This window comes from Colletotrichum graminicola (assembly GCF_000149035.1).
Source record: "Colletotrichum graminicola M1.001 genomic scaffold supercont1.35, whole genome shotgun sequence".
Taxonomy (NCBI): domain Eukaryota; kingdom Fungi; phylum Ascomycota; class Sordariomycetes; order Glomerellales; family Glomerellaceae; genus Colletotrichum; species Colletotrichum graminicola.
Window position 1 is genome coordinate 324,208 of NW_007361039.1, and position 18,982 is coordinate 343,189.

General features: G+C 55.8%; 3 protein-coding genes and 1 non-coding gene across 4 annotated transcripts; all 4 read right to left on the reverse strand.

The window, feature by feature from the left end:
- Nucleotides 1-7,955: 7,955 nt before the first annotated feature.
- Nucleotides 7,956-9,833, reverse strand: GLRG_08022 (uncharacterized protein; the record flags this gene model as incomplete). The annotated part of the gene is made up of 2 exons (XM_008098707.1): nt 7,956-9,518; nt 9,606-9,833. The coding sequence occupies 2 exons, from the start codon at nt 9,831-9,833 to the stop codon at nt 7,956-7,958; spliced, it is 1,791 nt and encodes a 596-aa protein (XP_008096898.1).
- Nucleotides 9,834-14,081: 4,248 nt separating this feature from the next.
- Nucleotides 14,082-14,163, reverse strand: GLRG_13204. Its single transcript has one exon. It is a non-coding gene; the product is annotated as a tRNA-Leu (tRNA).
- Nucleotides 14,164-14,708: 545 nt separating this feature from the next.
- On the reverse strand, nt 14,709-15,440 carry GLRG_08023 (isoprenylcysteine carboxyl methyltransferase; the record flags this gene model as incomplete). The annotated part of the gene is made up of 1 exon (XM_008098708.1): nt 14,709-15,440. The coding sequence occupies one exon, from the start codon at nt 15,438-15,440 to the stop codon at nt 14,709-14,711; it is 732 nt and encodes a 243-aa protein (XP_008096899.1).
- A 603-nt stretch (nt 15,441-16,043) lies between these two features.
- Nucleotides 16,044-17,403, reverse strand: GLRG_08024 (uncharacterized protein; the record flags this gene model as incomplete). Its single annotated transcript, XM_008098709.1, has 4 exons — nt 16,044-16,175; nt 16,264-16,689; nt 16,749-16,757; nt 16,837-17,403. The coding sequence occupies 4 exons, from the start codon at nt 17,401-17,403 to the stop codon at nt 16,044-16,046; spliced, it is 1,134 nt and encodes a 377-aa protein (XP_008096900.1).
- Between the last annotated feature and the right edge of the window lie 1,579 nt (nt 17,404-18,982).

Below are 18,982 nucleotides of genomic sequence, written 5' to 3' on the forward strand. Positions count from 1 at the left end.
GAAAAGGGAGAATGGAAAGGAGAGAGTGAGAGAAGAGGTCGAAGGAGAGAGGAGGTTGCAAGGCGGAAGGGGGGGGGATCGGGAAGGTATTATTGTAGTCCGGCCGCTGGGGACTATGGAGATTGAGGATTGGGATTGGGGATGAGGATTGTGATGGGACGCGAGGGAAGGGACTCTGCACACCTAGGAAAGTGTAGACTGGAGACACAGGTACAAGGAGCGGAATAGTGAGTGAGTTGAGATGTGGTGGAATCCGTGCTCCGAGTGACTTTGGAGCTGGGATTAGATTGATTGGGATTGGATTGGGGGGGGATGTATTGTTGGAGCGGCGAGGGGGCGCGTGGGAATGTCACAAAGCCAAGTACCTTTTTCTGGAGATGGAGGTATCGACAAAATAAAACTGGGGTCCGGGCCGGGATGAGAAGGTACCGTCCTTGGGTTGGGGGTACGGGGGCGTGAATGGTAGGGAAGTGGGAGTGAGTGTGTGGTTGAGAGGTGTAAGTAAATGCCTACTCTGTTTAGGATGGTGAGTTGAGTTAATTAAAAAAATTCCCCTCGGACAATGCCGGCTGCCTGGGAGGCTGTTCTCGAATTCTCTCTTTCGAGATTTGCTATGTTTGTCTTGGCTATGGCTATGGCCAACCAAACCGATCGATCCAAGTAAACGAGAGGCGAAACTGGGACTGGATGGATGTTGAGGTCCGAATGATGCAACGACGAGAACCCGTCGTGGGGAAGAGATAGAGACAAAAGAAGGAAGAAGGGTGCAGTGTAAGGGACGGAGCAGGGCACGACGAAGGGAAGGAGGGAACGGGAAGCAGGAAGAGGTGAGGCAAGTGAGGCTGGCTGTATATATTATTATATCCTCTTCTCACGATGGAAAGGGCTGCACTTCGCAAGCCATAGCTCCGGCACCAAACATAGGCAGGAAGGAAGGAGGAGTAAGACCAGATCCGGAGTCAGAGCAATACAATAGCAGGCAGTCCATAGCAACGCACCCAGCGGCAGGACACACAGGCGCATCGCGAAGGAGCGGGAGCTGCGTGTCCATGGTGATTGTGGTTGCGGTTGTGGTTGTGCTGATGGTGGTGGTGGTGGTGGTGGCAGCCGCAGTTTCCCATGCACCGCCGGACCGAAGGGTAGGTACTTCGGGAATGCAAGACAGGTACTTGCATCGGTGCCCGAGACCAAGTACCCCCCCGGTACTTCTTCTCTCACTCACCTTTCGCACCTCACCTTCGGCGGGGCGGGGGTAACGGACCGTCATCAACCACCATTGCCAATCCAGGTAGGATCAGGATCGTCATCAACCCAAAAAAAAAAAAAAAAAATCCACCCCCGGTTCAACACACTCGTTTGAGACCAGGCGGACTCTCTCTTCCCTCTCCCTCTTACTTGACTGCCTGTCCACTGCACTACAAGCAGGTACACTACACTAGGTACACTACGCAGTACGTTGCTATGTATGGCTCGGGATATGTAGTTGCGTGGGTAGGCAAACACACACACAGACTAAGCCAAGCCTATGCTGGGGCCACGTCCAAATCGTCTAAACCCTTCCGCTCGCTCGCTCGCTCGCTCGATTACACTAGACATGCTCGAACAAGCCGGTGCCCACTTGGATTTCACACGTTCATTCATGCATGCGAACCGTGGTGGAGAGATGCATTGTTTGTTGTTGTTCTTCTCTCTCTGTCTCTCTCACTCTCTCTCTCTCTCATACGTCCGTCAGCTTCTGCTTTTGGCCCCCTCCCTCACTCCCTCAACCAATGGCCGGGGTGTTGGGGAAGCTCTGCCCAAGGGTGGGCGGGCGGACGGGCCAGCGGGCTGCAATAGCCGCCCCTGTCCGGTCTCTCCCAAACTTTCACCCCCCAGACGATCAGTGTGCAGAGCTGATTCAGTGCCTGCTCGGCTCCCTGGAGTCGATTTGAAGTGATCGAGTCGTATATACGGACACATTTGTGCTGTAGGTTCGTTACTAGTTTCGCCCAGTCCCGTTTCCATGTCATTCCAGTCGTTGATTGACGGATTGCTGGGCCGGGTCTGGTTGGGTGTTTCCCCCATTCTGCCACTACGCCATCCACCCCAGGCTACTACTGTGTGCATACGATGGCAAGGCCAAAGAAGAAGAAAAGGTCGTGAAGCAAACAACGCAACGTCGTGTCGCTCTTTCCTCCCGCTATTCCACGTTACTTCCTACCTAGATAGTTACTGAGGTACTGAGATATGTGTGTGTCCGTACAGCAAGTACTTGAGGTAGGTAGGTGCCTGCCTGCCTGCCTACCTGCTTCGGAGTCCGACTCGCGAACGGTACTTGGAAAGGAGGGGTCAGGTACCGATTCCAGAAGCCCCATCTCGCGGGTACGTACCCCGGCCTGGTCATCCCAGCGGTTTCTACCGCTGGAATTTTTCTCTCATTTGGAACAGCACATTGACATTGTCCCCAATTAAAGCTCGTTCTTGCATCATCCTCTCTCTTGTCCTTTTTTTTTTTTTCACCCACCCCCTTCCCTGCTCCTTCCCCCAATGTTGCAGCTGCAGCTCTCGGGACGGTATCGATAACCAAAGCTCCTCTGCGCGCATCTACTTGTGTGTGTGTGTGTGCCCTTGCACCTCGAGATTTCAGCAATTCCAACTCTGTCGTCACCTCCCTCACCCAAAAGCCCAGTCATGTCTTCAATCTACCTAACCTATTTCGCCCCCTTCGACACCGCACGCGACACTTACATGCCCTACGGGAATACCACTGATAAGCGATACCGCGACTGGCGCACAATGTCTTGGACTCCAATACAACGGCGTACCTCGTCCGGTGTCTTTCCCCCCTCCTCCCCCGGTTCTCGAGGGATCGGGTCAGCCAACGTTGCCACCACCGAACCCCGACGGCATCTCCAATCAATGTCCGAAGCTGCTGCCCAGAAAGAAGGAAGAAAAAAAAAAAGAAGAAAAAAAACGCACTACCTACATTCGCTGGATAAGGCGGCAGACAAATTGACACCGACCGTCACCGCCGCAGAATGACACCCAGACCCGACACCCACGTCTCGTGGGCTCCCGATCCAGCTCGATGGGTAAACACGTCCAGGCGTCCCGATATGACAATGCGTATCTCCTGTCCCTACACTACGGAGACACTCGCATGGCATCTTTGATGGGCCATCGGCCTTGATGCCCAGCATTCGACGTCAACCGGAACAGGCCCGTCCCCTAACAAGTTTTGTCACAAGGACCGACCGGACCCATTTAGTCCAACCAGAATCCCAGCGCATCCCCTCCTCCGTTCCAAGCCCAATCGCGCAGGCGGTCAGTCAGATGTCGCCAGGGGTGGAAGCCTCAACAACTAACCGTTGCCTCGCTTAGCCACCTCTAAACCGCCTAGCGTCGCTGCTCCTCCGTCCGGGGACGTCCATCAGGTTCCGCTAGGTAGTCCTCTGGGCGTCAGGTCCCTGTCAATGCCTCGTCGGGAAGAGGAATGCTGAGCGATGAGCGATGAGCGATGAGCGATGAGCGATAAGTGACTGTAGCCAACCAACGTCTCAACTCTTCCACTTGTTTGGTACGCTGGGCTTGCTTGCTTGGACTGGCGCATTGTGGCCAAACGCTCTTGTCTAACTCATCTCTGTCTCAGATGGAAAAGACAGGCGGCAGCGTGAACCACGCCAAAGTCTCTCTAGTCTCACATCGTGCATTCCAACTAGCCCAATTTCTTGGGAGAGATTCACCACCATTCAACTTTTTCCCATCCAGCCAAGCGCCTAAGAATCAAGGGACTGCTTCGGCCGACGAGGGACTACGGAGATACGACCACCCGACGTGATATCGGATGAAATTACGGATACCATGGTGGCTTATCGATCTTTTCCTTCCACGTTCCCCCACCCCAAGACTGCTACCAAACGCAAGCCTTATGGGCCTTTGGGCCCTGGACTTGGAGATCCACGACGACGGCAAATGTCGGTCCCCCAACAATTGGGAATTTGGAACACGGTTTGGATGTTCCCCCCCCCCCTTCGCTGGGCCCCTTCCAGCAATGCCAGGGGTAGCTCATACACCAATGACAGGACGATGAAAACAACCAAGCCCCCTCTTCCCCACTCAGCGAAGGAAAACAGCACCGCAGAAAGAGAGAAAGAAAAAAACAATCACAAACCAGCGCCGGGCCAAATCAAAATAAATCTCCACCCGCAGATCCCCAACATCTTGTCCGTCCCTCAGCGGGGCCCGTGCCCAAGCGCAGCTCTGCACCCATGCAGCCGGAATAGCCTTGGGCTCTCTCTCAAACCGTCATGCAGTCAGCCAGCCAATCCCATCAACACAGCGGCAACGACATCGTTGCCAATATACACTACAGATCGGATACGAAATGATGGCCACTGTGTAAAGCGCAACTGTTGCAGCCTCAGCAGCCACTCTCGCACCCATCCATTGGAGTATGCTATTTCCTTTGGTGGCATGGGGTGAACAATGGCCATGGAACATGGAGAGCCCCACGGACGGACGAACACCTACACTCCCTCATTCATCGACTATTTGAACACGTTGGACGCTCAACTAGATAATCTAGACGCACAGAATCGTGCTTGTTCTGTTGCTTCTATGCACCCTAGACGCTTGACCGTACCGCTCCGAGCCCGAAACATCCCCTGCTCCCATTGTTTGCCTGCGCCGAGGTCCCAGTCTCCAGTCCCGGCCCATCAAAACCATGGCAACGCAACCATCCCGGCTCGACAACGTAGTGCGGACTCCCGTTCGCCCGCTCTCACCATTCTGTATTCCTTGTCCCCAGCATATCCCCAGATGTGTCGAGTACTTGACAAGGCCTCGGGGCGAGGAGATGACTGGGCATTGGCCCCCCCCAGGTCGTCCCGTTCTCGGCGCCTCCTACGTATAGCGGACGCTACGCTAGTCCCCTACAGGCATACACACTTAGATGCGCTAGAGACGGGGCGAGCAGATCCGATTCTGTCAAAGCTGGAGACGTACTGCGCCCCATCTGCAATCTGACGCGGCCGCTTGAATCCATCATCCATCGTCCCTTTTCGAGAGACGACATCTCCCATCAAGACGGTACCACACCCTTGCTTAAGACTATCTATTGCCGTCCTGTCACACTGTGCCTGTGCCTCTCATCATAGCCTAACCACTCACTTCACCTCCAACCTGTGACACCGATGAGCTGGACCCAAGGTCGGTGAGGCGGTATCTTATAAATACCTGCCAACGCCAGCGCATCTGATGGAACGTATTGCTCACAATGCTCTGCCTAGTAGCACTTGTGCCGATACCGTTCCCACCGTTTTTCTATCTGTACAAATATGGCCTGGTCCCCGCGCTCGCCGCTTCATGGTCGCATGCTGTTGCCCCCACATCGACGCGAACGAGCCGCATGTGACTGTGCTGTGCCTGGCGCACGACCGCCAGACCGCATCTTGTCTCGAGCATATCTTGAACGCCGGTCTTAGCTCTCCCGTCCGATTAGATCACGCAGGTACGTGCGATGCGGTTGGTGGTCAGTCGTTGCTCTGAGACCGCAGCTGCACGACACCATGGGGCAGACGACCTCGGCGAGGTCCAGCTGGCATATCCACCGTGCTACGAGGACATAGGTACATCCTTCTTTGAACCGTGTCCAAGACCGAACTTTGGACGGATATTTTCTTGCCAGCTCCGTATCGTCCGTGACTTGCCACCACTCCACAACTCCCTCTTCGTCTGATTAGCGGACGTCAAAAAGCTGGGATGGCCCTCAGGAGGCAGCCTACAGTGAGACGGGCCGATGTTTAGGAACAGGCTTGTCCGATAGACTCGACTTAACGCTGTGTACACTGGTGCATGTCTCGGAACAAGAACCGTAATAAAACAAGGACTCTGGGGACCGGTAACGTGGTTCTGGTTCCTGCGCCCTGCCGAGCGACATTGCAACGGCGGGCTTCGAAGATGACCTGCAGCGGGCTTCGCGGTAGTATACCCGTGTAGATGAGCAGGTACCTTTTCCCGCGCCGGTTCGAGTTCCTAGCTGCGACATGCTGGTCTTGTTTTACGGCAGTGGCTGTAGATGATATGCATGAGGGCTTACCGAGAGCCTACCCCGGGGGGGAGAGGGGCAATCCAACATCTCAAGGCCCTAGGGCTTGAGGGGAACAGCACGATGGTCCATTATCAATGGCTCCTTGTGGGAAACAATTGGCCCTTTTTTTTCGTTCTTGTCGTTCATAGTAGTGACTCCGTTTGTGCTGCCATGGCTGTCGCCCTGCGCCCACCGCTTACGATGTTGAACGAGACTAGAGCTGCGGCATCATCCGCCTACCTCACGCAACGCCTATCCCTCTCAGGGTCAGGGGATGCGGGTGTTTCCGACATTTGGGACCATTGCTATGTCTACGACCCTTTTTGACTCGCTTTCCCCTTTGCGTGGTTCTCACGCCCTGAACGGTAACGGTATATCAAGGTGGGTAGGGGTTGTGGGGTTTATACCGGCGCGCCCGCGACACCTGCTCGTATTGGGAGCTGTGCCGTCGATGCCGCTCTCCCCCAGGACACGTCATGTCGAGGCTTTTAAGATCCATTGCGATGTAGACAGCTCTGACGGTGTTTGTTTTCAATGTGTATATGCGTGACGTGGTGGAAGCTTTTCAGCTTAGCCCTGCGCCCTGCTCGGCGATGATGACCTGGGAGGGGAGGCATGAGGGGCAACAACAGGATACGTGGCGGGCATGTCGGTAGAAAGGAGTGCATTCGATGAGGTTTCATATTCTACGTGGGGAGAAGAGGGGATATTGCCCATTTAGAGCACGGCATTCTGGGCGTGGAGTGGCGCAGCGATTTTCGTCGTGTTTATTTCGACTGCTTTCATATCGAGCAAAAACAGAGAAACGAGAAGATGGGGACACATCTAGACGCACGACTTCCCCAATTTGCTTCATCGTACATATCACAATCGTAGATTCGCGGAACATACGAAACCCGTAGAATGCGTATTGTATAAAGCAGCACACCCATGCGGCGACGCATCAGGAACCCTGTACATAACCCCCCCCATCCTGCCCGACCTCATCCTTCAAGTCCCGCTAGCGCTCCATACTATATAACCCGTCGCGACAACCCCCCCGAAACTTCTTGGACGCAGAGAAAAGAAAAGAAAAAAAGCATCCGCACCGAGACCCGAGGGAACCGTGCCCGTAGGAATGAATGCCCGGGGGGTGTTCGCTCTAAGCACGCGAACCATGTCGTTGGGGAGACAATCTTACCTCCGCGCCCCTCTCCCCCGGTTCGGCGTTCTTGGCCGACGGACCGGACCGGATTTATCGATGCACCGGGAAGGGTTGGGGGTTTCTCCTTCGGCTTCCCCCCCCCCCCCCCCCCCCCCAAACCAACGCCGAATCGGCGACAACCCATACGACAACGATACATGACGCAAACGTGTCAGTGCCAACCTCTCAGCCCTAGCCTCGCTGAAGCAACCACGCCGCCCACCAGAAACCACGCTCATTCACTCGGGACACTGGGCACCGCGGCTTTCAAAAAGGTAATAATCCGGTATATTCGGGGACCAAGGCATGGTTTATAACCACCAACAGAGAGGGGGTTGGGAACAAGATATGTATGTGCGTTGCGTGTAAAAAGGCCTCTCTCGCGGAACAAAATAGCGCAATGAAGCCATCAAGGCACCGCCATGCTTTCCCTGTCCGGACCCATAATCATACCAACGCCACGATGCAGTTACCCACGCCTGAAGCCCCTCCCGTAATCATCGTAGAAACAATAGACAAAGGAAACAACATTGAGACTTTCTGTCTCGCTAAGAATGAGAGAATAAGGTAATGCGGCTTCGCTGTGCTCGCAGCTGCAGTGAACTCCGGGCCCCCGTTTGCTGTAGTCAAAAAACGACAACGTCCCAGCCCGTCTCCTTTGGTATCAAATCTTCCTCCGTGAGTGTGCCAGCTGTTTGAGCCGGCTTAGTAAGTCTCCTCCTCGACTAGCTCCCGATTGCCCATCACAGAGCCCCTTAGGCCCATCGAGCTTTGCCTCCCGGAGACACTACTCCCGCTCTGGCGTCGCGAGCTACGCATCGGGATGCCACTGGCCGGCAGAGGAATACCGCTCATGGCGGTTTCTGACTCTAGGCGAGAAAACGTACCCCTCCTACTGGGTGTTATATATTCGCCCGTCTCGTCACCTTCCTCGATGTCAATGCGGCTGCTGATGCTAGCAGAGCGCGCGTGCAAGCCACCGCCGAGAGAGCTGCGGGGACGGACCATCGGTGTCCGGGTCCCGGACATGCTGGTCCGGCTCATAGGTCTGGGAGGTGCCATTTCCGTACGGCTCGAAGGCCGGGCATACGACGAGATACTAGCCCGCGAGCTTGGCCGAGAAATACCAGACTCGTTTTCGATTCCGGTTCCAGCTCCAGGGTTCCGGTTGGGCAGCGGGCCAAAAGATAGACGGCTGACGCCTGACGTGCTAAGACGAGGTACATGCTTGGATCTTGTGCTGGCGGAGAAGTTGGACGGCGTGGTGTCGTCGCGCGATGCAGTGGAGCCTGTCGGACGCTTGCGAGAACGGATAGTAACCGTCGAGGGCACGCTGTGGACTCCCAGCACCGAAGAACGGGGCGAGGCTCGAGGAGGTGTCGTAACAGGAGCAGGGAGTTTCGATCGGACATTGTGGACACGTGCCTCCAGACGCTGCATCTGGGCGGTAAGAGACCGAATGTGGTTGAGAGAATTGTTGGCGGGCATGCGGGTAGAGATGGAGCGAGGCGCGGTTCGAGGGGCGGGCGTTCTTGTCGATGCGCCCGCAGAGGGACGGCTTCCTGTCGGTCGGCTGCTCGAGATGGACGCTGTGAACGACCGAGGCTTCGGCGTGATGCTGTGTTCGGTCGAGGGCAGACGGGACTTGCGCGTCGCCGACGCCGGAGTTTTGGCCGGTGTCTTGAGGGGCGTTCGGGAGACGGTCCTCTTCGGCACGGATGAGGAGACGTCGGACATGGGCGGGGACGGAGGCTCGCTGATTTGAGACTTTTTGTTGACGAGGAGCGATTCGTCGTCGGGCGGGGTCGACACCATGGGCGAGCTGGCCGTCGAGCCAGGAGAGGCATCCAGCGTCTTGTCAAAGGTCGGGGATGATGAGAGGATGGAGAGGTCGGTGGAGATGGCGGAAAGGTGGCGGGCCTCCTGCTTCTTGATCTTGTCCTGGAGCAGCTCGGCCTCGATCTTGAGATCGGACAGCTCCTCACGCAGACGTTGCGCCTCGATACGCAGCGTCTCACGCTCTTGTTCGCCGATCCTGATCTCTTCCTCCATCATGACATTGCGTTCAATCGAGCTGTTCAGCTTGGATTCGAGATCTTCGAGGGATGAGCTTGTGTTTCGGGCCTGCCGCTCAAAGTCATCGTTGACAACCTCGATGTCGCGCAACTTCATCTGGAGAGTCCTGTTGGTGTCACGCAGCATGGTGATTTCTTTTTCCAGAGCGTTTTGGGCTGCGTTGGCATCCTTCTTTGCCTGATTGTATTTGGACTGCGGGTAGGGAAGTGAGTCAGCTTAGGGTGCCTTTCCTTGCGGGTGCGTCGATTGACGGGACGGACGAGCAGATCGTCATCCTACCTTCCATTCCTCAGCCTCGAACTTGAGGCTCTCGGCCTTTTCCTGGAGTTTACGCTCCCTCTTTTCTGCCTGCTCGATGTCCTTTTCCAACTCCTGTTCCAGCTCCTTGCTCGACTCCCGGAACTCGGCCAGCTCCTCCTCGAGCGATGCGTACTGAGATTTGTACCAGCGCAGTTGATCTTCGGAGCTGGCCGCCTCGTTGGGCGGTGACGATGGTGGCTCCGCCATGGTTGTTGTTGTTGTTATTGTTGTTGTTATGGCGTCGTCACACAGTGTTTAGTCGGATGGCATGTGATGGTCGGCGGTTCAGAGTCGCAAGGGATGCGAAGGTGGGGGGATAAGAGTGCGGTCGCGAATAGAAGTGGTGAAATTGATACAAATGAAACTTGTGATAGTCGGTAAGAGTGATCGTAAGAGTCGTGAAGAAGTGTGCTGTCAAGTCGTCGTCAGTTCCGTCGTGGTCCAGAAGCCGGTGCGATGGAGGAAAACAGGCGAAGCGGAGGGGGCACATACCGACTCCAAAGCCTTGTCGTCGTTGTTTTGGCAGTTGGATATGTCGTACCAAGGCGCGGAGAGAAGACAGGACCTCGACGAAAGAGCAGGAGCCGACCTGAATAGAATGCTCGAGTTGTCGCGTGGATTGTTGTTGCTGTCGGGCTCGATATGGGCGATGTGGCGGTCGTGGTCGATTCGGTGGTGGGCGAAGACTTACCTGACGGACCGGGGTGTCAGTGCCGATGGTCGCTGGTTGTCGTCTTGTCAGAGTTGTCGTCTCGTCGTCGTCGTCGTCGGTGTCGTCGTCGGTGGCCAGATGTCGGCGGTAAAGAACATCGCACACGCCGATGTCGATGTCGCGGACACTTCAGGGACGGGACGGGATCGACTAGTAAGGACTGCTGGGCATGGCTGGGCGGGAAAGGGAAAGGTCGGGTCGGTGCAATCAATGTTGATGTCGGTCAGGCGTGTGCGGTGCTGTTGCTGTTGCGGGTTGCCCCCTGTCGCCCCTTGTCGTGGCAGTGCCGCCTTACCTGATTGGGGATAGTCTGCTACCACGGGCAACCCAAGGAAAGTGGCTGGAAAACGTTATGTAATCAATGACCCACAACGATTGGGAAGGACCATTCAGAGTGACGGAAAGAGCAGTCACTGCTGGTGGCGGGGGAAGGAGCGTGTGTGTGTGTGTGTGTGTGTGTGTGTGTGTGCCTTTGTTTGGCAGCAGAAGCAGCCGCGACACAAACGCAAGATGCAACAGAGGAAGGTGCCAGGTACGTACCGCCGCACTCCGTGGCCCATCCCATCAGTTGCTGCGCTGTCTGTCCGCTGCCCCTCCTCTTTGTGACTGCGTGACTCTACCTACCTACGTAAACGTAACGTACGGATACTATCGTGGATGAAATCCACTTCCCCGTCCACACACACCCACACACATACAGAAAGAAAACGAAACAAGTCAAACCTGCGATCGAGCTTCAGTCACCTTGCTGTCTTCAGTGCGCCTTCAACACGCCAACGACGAAGAAACCAGTATCAGGTCGGCAGTTGTGGATACCGCAGCGGGGGAGGGGTGGCGTGGCCTCCTCTGACGATGCGCCGCCGCCATGCAACTACTACTATGATTCTTCAGCGCGCTAGAAGAAGTCGAACAAGATGACACTTCAGCTTAGCGACGATGCAGCAAAGCAACCCGTCATCGCATACTATCTCGCAGTCTGGCTGGCTTTGTCGAATCAAGCGCGTTGCCTTCACGGCTCTCTGCAAACATACACTTCAACGAAACCATCCCAGCCACAGATGACGACGTATCATTGACTCATCAATGAAGCTTGGATGTAGGGATGGATACTCTGACGCATGTAACAACACAAAACGACACGACCTCAACTCGACCCCAACCCAAATCCAACCTCGGACGGCAACGGCAACGAGCAGGGCCGCTCCCGGGCTGATTCCATCACCTAACTATGCCCATCCCAACTTCCAGTTCATGCAATGCACCGTCCCCTTCTCGCTCCACCTTATCTATCCCCTTGTGTCCCGTCGTCGCCGTTCATCAGCTTGGTCCTGCAAGCCGGTCCAGGGCCGTCTGCATGACATTGCACAGAGCCGACATCGCTTCCGTCGTGCCTTACGTCAATACCTGGTCCAAGAAGCACCGCGGAAGTGTCTGCAGCATCCAATCTCTCGGAGAGGGGAGGGGGGAGGGGACCGAAAAAACAAAAACAAAAACAAAAACAACCGAGAAACAGCGGGTGGAAAAAGAAAATACCAGATGCCATATGTCGGATGCCAAGCGCTAACCACCCGAATCCTAGTCCGCATGAGACCTTTTTTTAACTCACCAGTCTCATGCCTGTGGACACTGCACAAACTTCAACTTCTTTCCCACATGGTGCACCGGGTGGTCAGTCAGCCTCTGATGCAAGCCGATCCCGGAAATACACAGTGCTGAAGGTTTGATCAATCCGCGCGGGAGATCCTCTAGCAGGGAGCTCCGTTTGACTGCCACGCGCTTTGTTTTGGTCGGCCATTTCTGAGCGGCCCGCGATCGTCGCAGCCGTCGCAGATACAGATTCTCACCCTCCGTCTTCATATCGCTTCTGATGCAACCTCTGAGCACATCCACATCCAGACGCCTAGAGGTTGATACCGTCTATTCCAGCTATGGCTCCTTGACCGAAAAGGGCTTCGCACCGCCTAATGCTTGATTGATTCCAACCACTCGGAAGTGGCGGCCTTCTTTGCGCTCGGCAGTCAACGTCCCTTCACTACATGCACCGAAATCTCCGTCGCCTAACAGCATGGGAAATTAGGGGTTCGGGTCTCCATGAGCATTAGATTCGGGCCCTGGGCTTGCGCAGCTGTGAGGCATGAGCGCCCGTATTCCAAATCCCCCAAAACCCCCAGTCACCAACAGCAGGAATGCGCTCAGATCAGCACAAGATGATGCCAACGATCCTCTTCGGCGCCGTAGCTCTTTCAAGGTAATCTCGGCATCTTCAGGTTTCATTACCTCCATGATGAACGTGGCTGCGGCATCGTCGAAGGGACTGACCGTATGCGTGGCCACCAATTTGATGCTCGGACTTGGGTGCGACGCCACACAGAATAGTCCCGGAATTGTTGGGCGGGGAAAAAAACAAAAACAATGTGAGCATCAGCATTTTTAGTGTCAAGACTCTACCATCATAGGCTCGACGAGGTCGCCGTTCCGCCACACGAACGACGCGACCCAGCCGCCCTTGGTGCGGACACGCGTGAGCTAGCTCTCGGCCCCAGCTTCTAGGAGGTGGCGGTAATAGTCGTATTTCGACTGTGTTGGACTTCGAATCGCTAGACCATTTCCTAGACTGCACCGAACATATGAGAATACTTGTGCACCCGCCAAAGTTGCCGTCGGTTTGTAACGGCGAATTGACTGAAGTATCTTCAACACGTCGAAACGAACCCATACCCCCCCAAGGAGGGCCATATGGTCGAAGGTCCGTGTCCCCCCATATGTCATGCGTCCGTGTTGTGGTGCGCACACCACCCTCCGCAACCGCACCGCACATGGTCTTTGCCATCTTCATCCCTCTCTCAGCCACGCGTTCAAGAAGTTCGAGGACGGGAATAGCGCATTTGATGAGGTTGCAAGGCCCAGCTGGCCAGTAATCCATCGGGAGGTTGATGTTGAATAGTGTACTTGAATACCCAAGGCGGTGCAAAGGAAGGATTAAATATGCCCTGCAGCGTCACAGGCAGCCCCTGATAGTCGGCTTGATGGCGTCTAAGCAACTCGTCCCATGTCAGGCTCAACAATACCTTCGAAACATCATTGACTTCACTGACCCCGTCGAGCCGCACCACAGGCCCCGCTCGTTTGAAGGCTGTAATCCTGAAATCCAGAATGTTATCTGGAAATATGACGATGGCATCTCGCCAATAAGACGTCCCGCGAGATTGGTACTCTACGGTCATCTTCTCTCTTATAATATTGCGGAATCGCTACCAGATCCGAAAGACTTATCGTGTCGGGCTGGAGGGCGGGACGGGGTTCCACTTTTCTACCGATCCGGCACGGCTCCGTGCATTCGGGGTTCTTGGCCTAGCGCAGTCGATCAAACCTTGCCGGCGTGTTGACGAATCCTCAAACGCTTTCGGGGGGCGGATTACCTTTGAGATCAATCGGTGATGGTCTTTGGGGTTCGATTAGGCGGCGTGTTGACGACGTCACCGAACGTTGAGCGTCACACTGGCTGTTGAAGTCCCTCAATTGCCACGGTACCTGAGTCTCCCATATCAACTTCAGCAGGCGTCACACCCTTTCGGCGTCTACCAAATTTTTCTTCCACAGAGGCAACTGAATCTTCAAGACCAGATGCCCTGCGCAATCTTAACCACACATCCTGCCCAGGCTGTCCCGGAACCCGAACCTCGACGCCACCCACAAAACACACCAGAAACAAAAAGAGAACTGCTCAGAGAGAGCTCATGAGATGACAAGAGTGGGATTCGAACCCACGCCAATTACTTGACTAGCACCTGAAGCTAGCGCCTTAGACCGCTCGGCCATCTTGCCTTGATGGTTGATGATGAGCCGAGATCACAAATGGAATAAGTAAGATTGGTAGAGAGGGCAGGGCCCTACGGTGGAGAATCGCAGATATCGCGGATTGGCCGGATAGGCTCCATTTCGGGGTGGAACTTACGGAGTGGTTGGTTGGGGCCCGCCCCCCATACAGCCTCGAGTCAGATATCCCGCGTAGCCCCGACCTGCGCAGTAATGGAGAAAGGGAGGAAGACACGATGATCACAGAGACTGCGGGTAGAGTTTGAATAAACAGAAGAAATTGTTCCAGAATCATTCCTTCTAAGCTGTAAGAAAAAGAGAAAGAGGAAAAAAGGCAATAAAAGATGGGGTAAAGAAACATGTCAAAAAGAGAAAAAAACAAATAAAGAACAAAAAAAGGCCATTGTCTATGAGCGTGAAGCAACATACGCTGCGTTTCCAAGTCTAGTGTTCCACCATGGGCCCAAGCCCACTACTGATGCACCAGGTCCACCTCCTCAGCAGCCGGGAAACTCTTGTGGGACGCCGAGCACCGACCGCGTGGAAACGCGTGCTCATAAAACGTAGGGTATGAAGCGCGCCGTCGAGGCGTGCCACCGCTCCCACTTGTCCCCGAACTCAGCCTTGAGCATGCGCTCCTCCTCCTGCACCCTCGTCCACACGCCCAACAGGAAGACGGAGCAGGCGGCGGGGCCGAGGATCCACTCGACGGCGCGCAGGCCGCGGTGAACGGGGGGCGGGAGCCAGCAGGCCAGGACGCCGTCGGGGCGGGCCAGCAGGGCGACGTTGGACAGCATGAGGGCGACGACGCCCGTGTAGCTCGGGTGCTGGACGTGGGCGTAGATGCCCGTGGTCTTGAGCTTGTCGGGGCGCGAGAGCTGGAAGGTGAAGTTCTTGCCGAGCGAGCGGTAGGGCCCGAGGCGGAGCGGGATGCCGGCGCCGAAGATGAGGGCGAGCGGCAGGGCGGTCGAGGGCGACCAGGTCGTCAGGGCGGCGCTGAGGCCGTTCTCGGCGCCGTGGCGGAGGATGGCCGGCGGGACGTCCGGGTAGTAGAGGGCGAGGGCGGCGAGGTGGAAGGACAGAAAGGCGATCGGGAGGAGGACGAGCTTGGGGGTGTGCCGGTGGGTGAGGTTCATCCAGCGGATCGAGTCCGCGTGCTTCGGCGGCCCGGACGAGCCGCCCGGCCTCGGGGACGACGGTTCCGGGTTGGGGTTGCGCAGGCTGGCGTAGGTGCCGGCCGTGGAGGCCAGGATCGCGAGCGACAGCGACAGCTGAGACAAAGGCATCTTCACTCCAGCAAAGGGAAACGACGCGTGTGTCCCCGCTCTTATTTAGAGATTTAAACAAAAGGCCCGGCGGTGTTGCCAGATGAGCGAGGGAGCGCAAGGCGGGTGGACGGTGAAAGTGTCGCAAAACTATTTAAGATCAAGTCCCGCATGACGATTGGATGGTGGCAAATGCACAGGCCTCTGAAAAGTGCATCGAGGTTTCGCAACGGTTAAAAAAGGACCCCGCGGTTTTCTTCTTCATATGCCCTCGTATTCTTTGACCCCAGCGGGCCCCCACCAGGGGGGGGGGGGGGGGGGGGGGGGGGGTATCTCTTGGTGCCGACGTGACTTGGCATATCAACCTCTTGAACGTTTGGAACTTGAACGAACATGTGTATGTTCGATATGCAGGCACATGTCTTTCCTGCAGGCTCGCTCATCGCAGACCGGGTAGCGAAGATGAGACTGTGTCGCATGTTTGTCAGCGCACCCAACAAGCGCTCACCTATAAAAGTACATAGTATATGCGGTTTTCCGATTTGCTTGCCGAGCATGGCAAATGTTGCACTCGGCCTCTTCTACACGAGCCCTTAGGACCCATGGCCGGGGCATATGAACAGTCTATACCTCTTGAACAATCTTCACCCCTGGGCCTTCAATCTTCTTGACCTTGCGCCCTTCCCACCACGACACCAGCCCAGCAAGCATAGCGACCCCGCATCCCAAGCCAATGAAGGTGCCAGTGGCCCATGACTAGCTGCCGTGTTAGCCATCTCCAGCACGATGGTGGGGAGGGGGGAGTAGCTGGGCTCCTAAGCGCGCTCGCGTTCCGGTCACTTACAGGTCGATCAAGCCGGTTGTATCCCCACATGAAGTAGCACAGCACAGCCTGCAGGAACGTGTTGAGCACCATCATCCAGATGGTGAACCCGAGCTTCCAGAGCGCCGTCGGCGGCGCGGCCTGGCCCGTGAACGTCTCGGGCGGCGCTTTCTCGGCCTCGGCAGCCCACGCGGGCGGCCGGAACCAGCCCCTGTTCTGCGCGGCGAGCTTCAGCATGGCCGCCCGGCTCTTGAAGTTGACGGCCCGGACGTAGAGGTACAGGTCGCGGAACCGCCAGGGCGCGAGGCCGAAGCCCGTGACGCAGAAGAGCGCGTTAAGGATCTGGCTGCTGATCTCGAGCCACTTCTTCCGGGGCGAGTTGTCGTCGTCGGCGGTGGGGTAGTTCATTGCCGGGGCGGCTTTGAGGAGCAGAAAGAAGAGCATGGCCTGGGTGCGACAAGTCAGTATGGCGGCCTCGGGCTGTCTGTTATTTTGGATGCACTCACTCCCCAGCCCTATGTTGTCGGCTGTGTTAGCAATTTGACGTTGAACAATGCAACCCGGGGGGGGGGGAGGCCGAGGTGCGAGACTTACCACGATGTTCAGGCAGTAAATCGTGATGATGAAGCCCGAGGGCGTGAGGAAGAATTTCCAAAATGCTTTCAGGCCGTTGGTGACTGTCGTCTTCCACGGCGCCTTCTCCTTGGCCATGTGTTTCTCATACAGGCTTTGGCGCCGCCGGAAGTGCTGGCCTCCGCTGGACCGCTGGCTCTCAGGCGCCTCGTCCAATGTCTCGGCTGACGCGGGCTGCTCCTCGGCCTCCCTGATGTTGCCGGACTTGTCGCCGAACACGTTACGGAACCCGGGCTGCCCGTCGTCGGAGAAGGCCGACGCGCGCCGCCCGGCGACGGGCCTGACGAGCGCCAGGTCGCCCTGGGGCTCCTGGACGGCGTGGCGCGCCGAGTGGCCCTGAGAGGTGAAGGCGATGTTGTCGCCGCCCGAGTCGGGGTCGCGGAGCTCCATGAGGCTGGGCGCATGCGCGATCGCCGTGCCGGCCGCCTGCCACATGCCCAGTTGGGGGTTCACGTTCATGATGGACACGGACGCGCTCCTGACCCGGCCGACGATGCTGACATTGTCGGCGGACGACGTTTCAGCCATGGCTCGAAGAGCGTGGCTTTTCCCGGCTTCGTGGGAAGCGATCGGATGGCGCGGATAGTTTCACCCAGACGTTGCGGGAGGCAGCGCAGCGGGCGGTGTATCCTGGCGATGGACGACGGGTTGTGTTTGCGTTGGACGGGGGAAGATCAATCGAATCGATAACTGGGAGCACCTCACGCACGTCTAAAGAAATCACACAGGCTGAGATGTCATGCCAAAGACAGAGATGTTTTCAGCAATATCCATTGCGAACCATTGTCTAGAGGGTGAGGAAAGATTCCCCATCACGCGGGAGAGGGGGGGGGGGTCCAGGTAACCCGCGTCTTCCGTACGATGTATTGGTGCTATTCCGCAAAGAGTCCATCGGAAAAGTCTAAGTCGTTGGCATCCCTACGGATGCAGACCCCTGGATTGGCCGGGAGGCCAAGGGATGGCCGTGATTAGTTAGTTCGTAGCATAACAGAACGCATCCCATCGCAGAGACCCGCTATTTTATTCTGTCTCATTCCCTGATCCGACTTGGCAAACCGTCGCTTTCGGCCTCCGCCGCTGGTGCTGATGCAATGGGTCGCCGGCAGTTCCTTGCCCCGGGCGACCGAAGACAGAGATTGTGGCTTTTTTTGAGGGGTAATTCTATGGGCTTGAGTTGTCCCTCCCCTGTTGTCTGTTTATTTTTTTCTTATGATGTTGTTTCTTAGGAGTTGCTATATTAAAGGTTGCAACTGTGTCTGGGGCTCTTAGTTTGGATGTTACGCTTGCTGCCTAGGTTAATCTCTCCTCGTAGCAGCAAATATCGCACTGGCAACCCCGTTAGTTATCTATTTTGTCAACTCTCAGTTGAGCTCCTCTTCGTAAGCTTATATATCCGTACCATGCTGCGCGTATCTTCAGTCCCATGTCCTATCTTGCTTTTGTGTATGCTTTAAGCATACACATTGTACTGAGCATCCTTTGATGATGTATTGCGTCCCACCCCAAGTATGGCGGAGGGGTTGTATGCAACCCAATGAAGTAAAGCTTATGTTATTCGTTTACGAGAACACGGCGGTGTTTAGCCAAAAAAGGCCTTGGTTTTTGTATCGACGTCCTCTGCACTATTGCAGGTCATCAGCATGTCTCCTTTGCAGAAAAGTCGGTGCTCCGGCGCAGCGCTCCTCTGCGCTTCCGAAGAATCTAGTGGACTTTCCTGGTCTTTCTCCACTCCAAAGTAGACGCTGCCGACGGGTTCGTTGCGGCGAGGAAGCCTCATCGTCATCTCTATGTTGAGCAAATAATCTTAATCTAGATTTCCTTATTATCAAACGCATGTTTCTTTCGGTCATGGGCAATGTTTGCGAAGTTATGCTTATTCGCACACCTCAATGATATCTGGCGAGAGTTAAGATAATATACTTTCAACCAGGGTCTGTCAACTACTGTTGTCCATGCACCAAAGGTCAACACTCTCCTGATCCCGAATGCCCCATCAGCGATTCCCAGCGCTCTGATAATCGTACTTGACGCGTACTTGGCCGAAAGAGAGAGAAAAAAACGAAATGATTGAAATCGTATAAATGAAGGAATCTCAGGATTTGTAGCA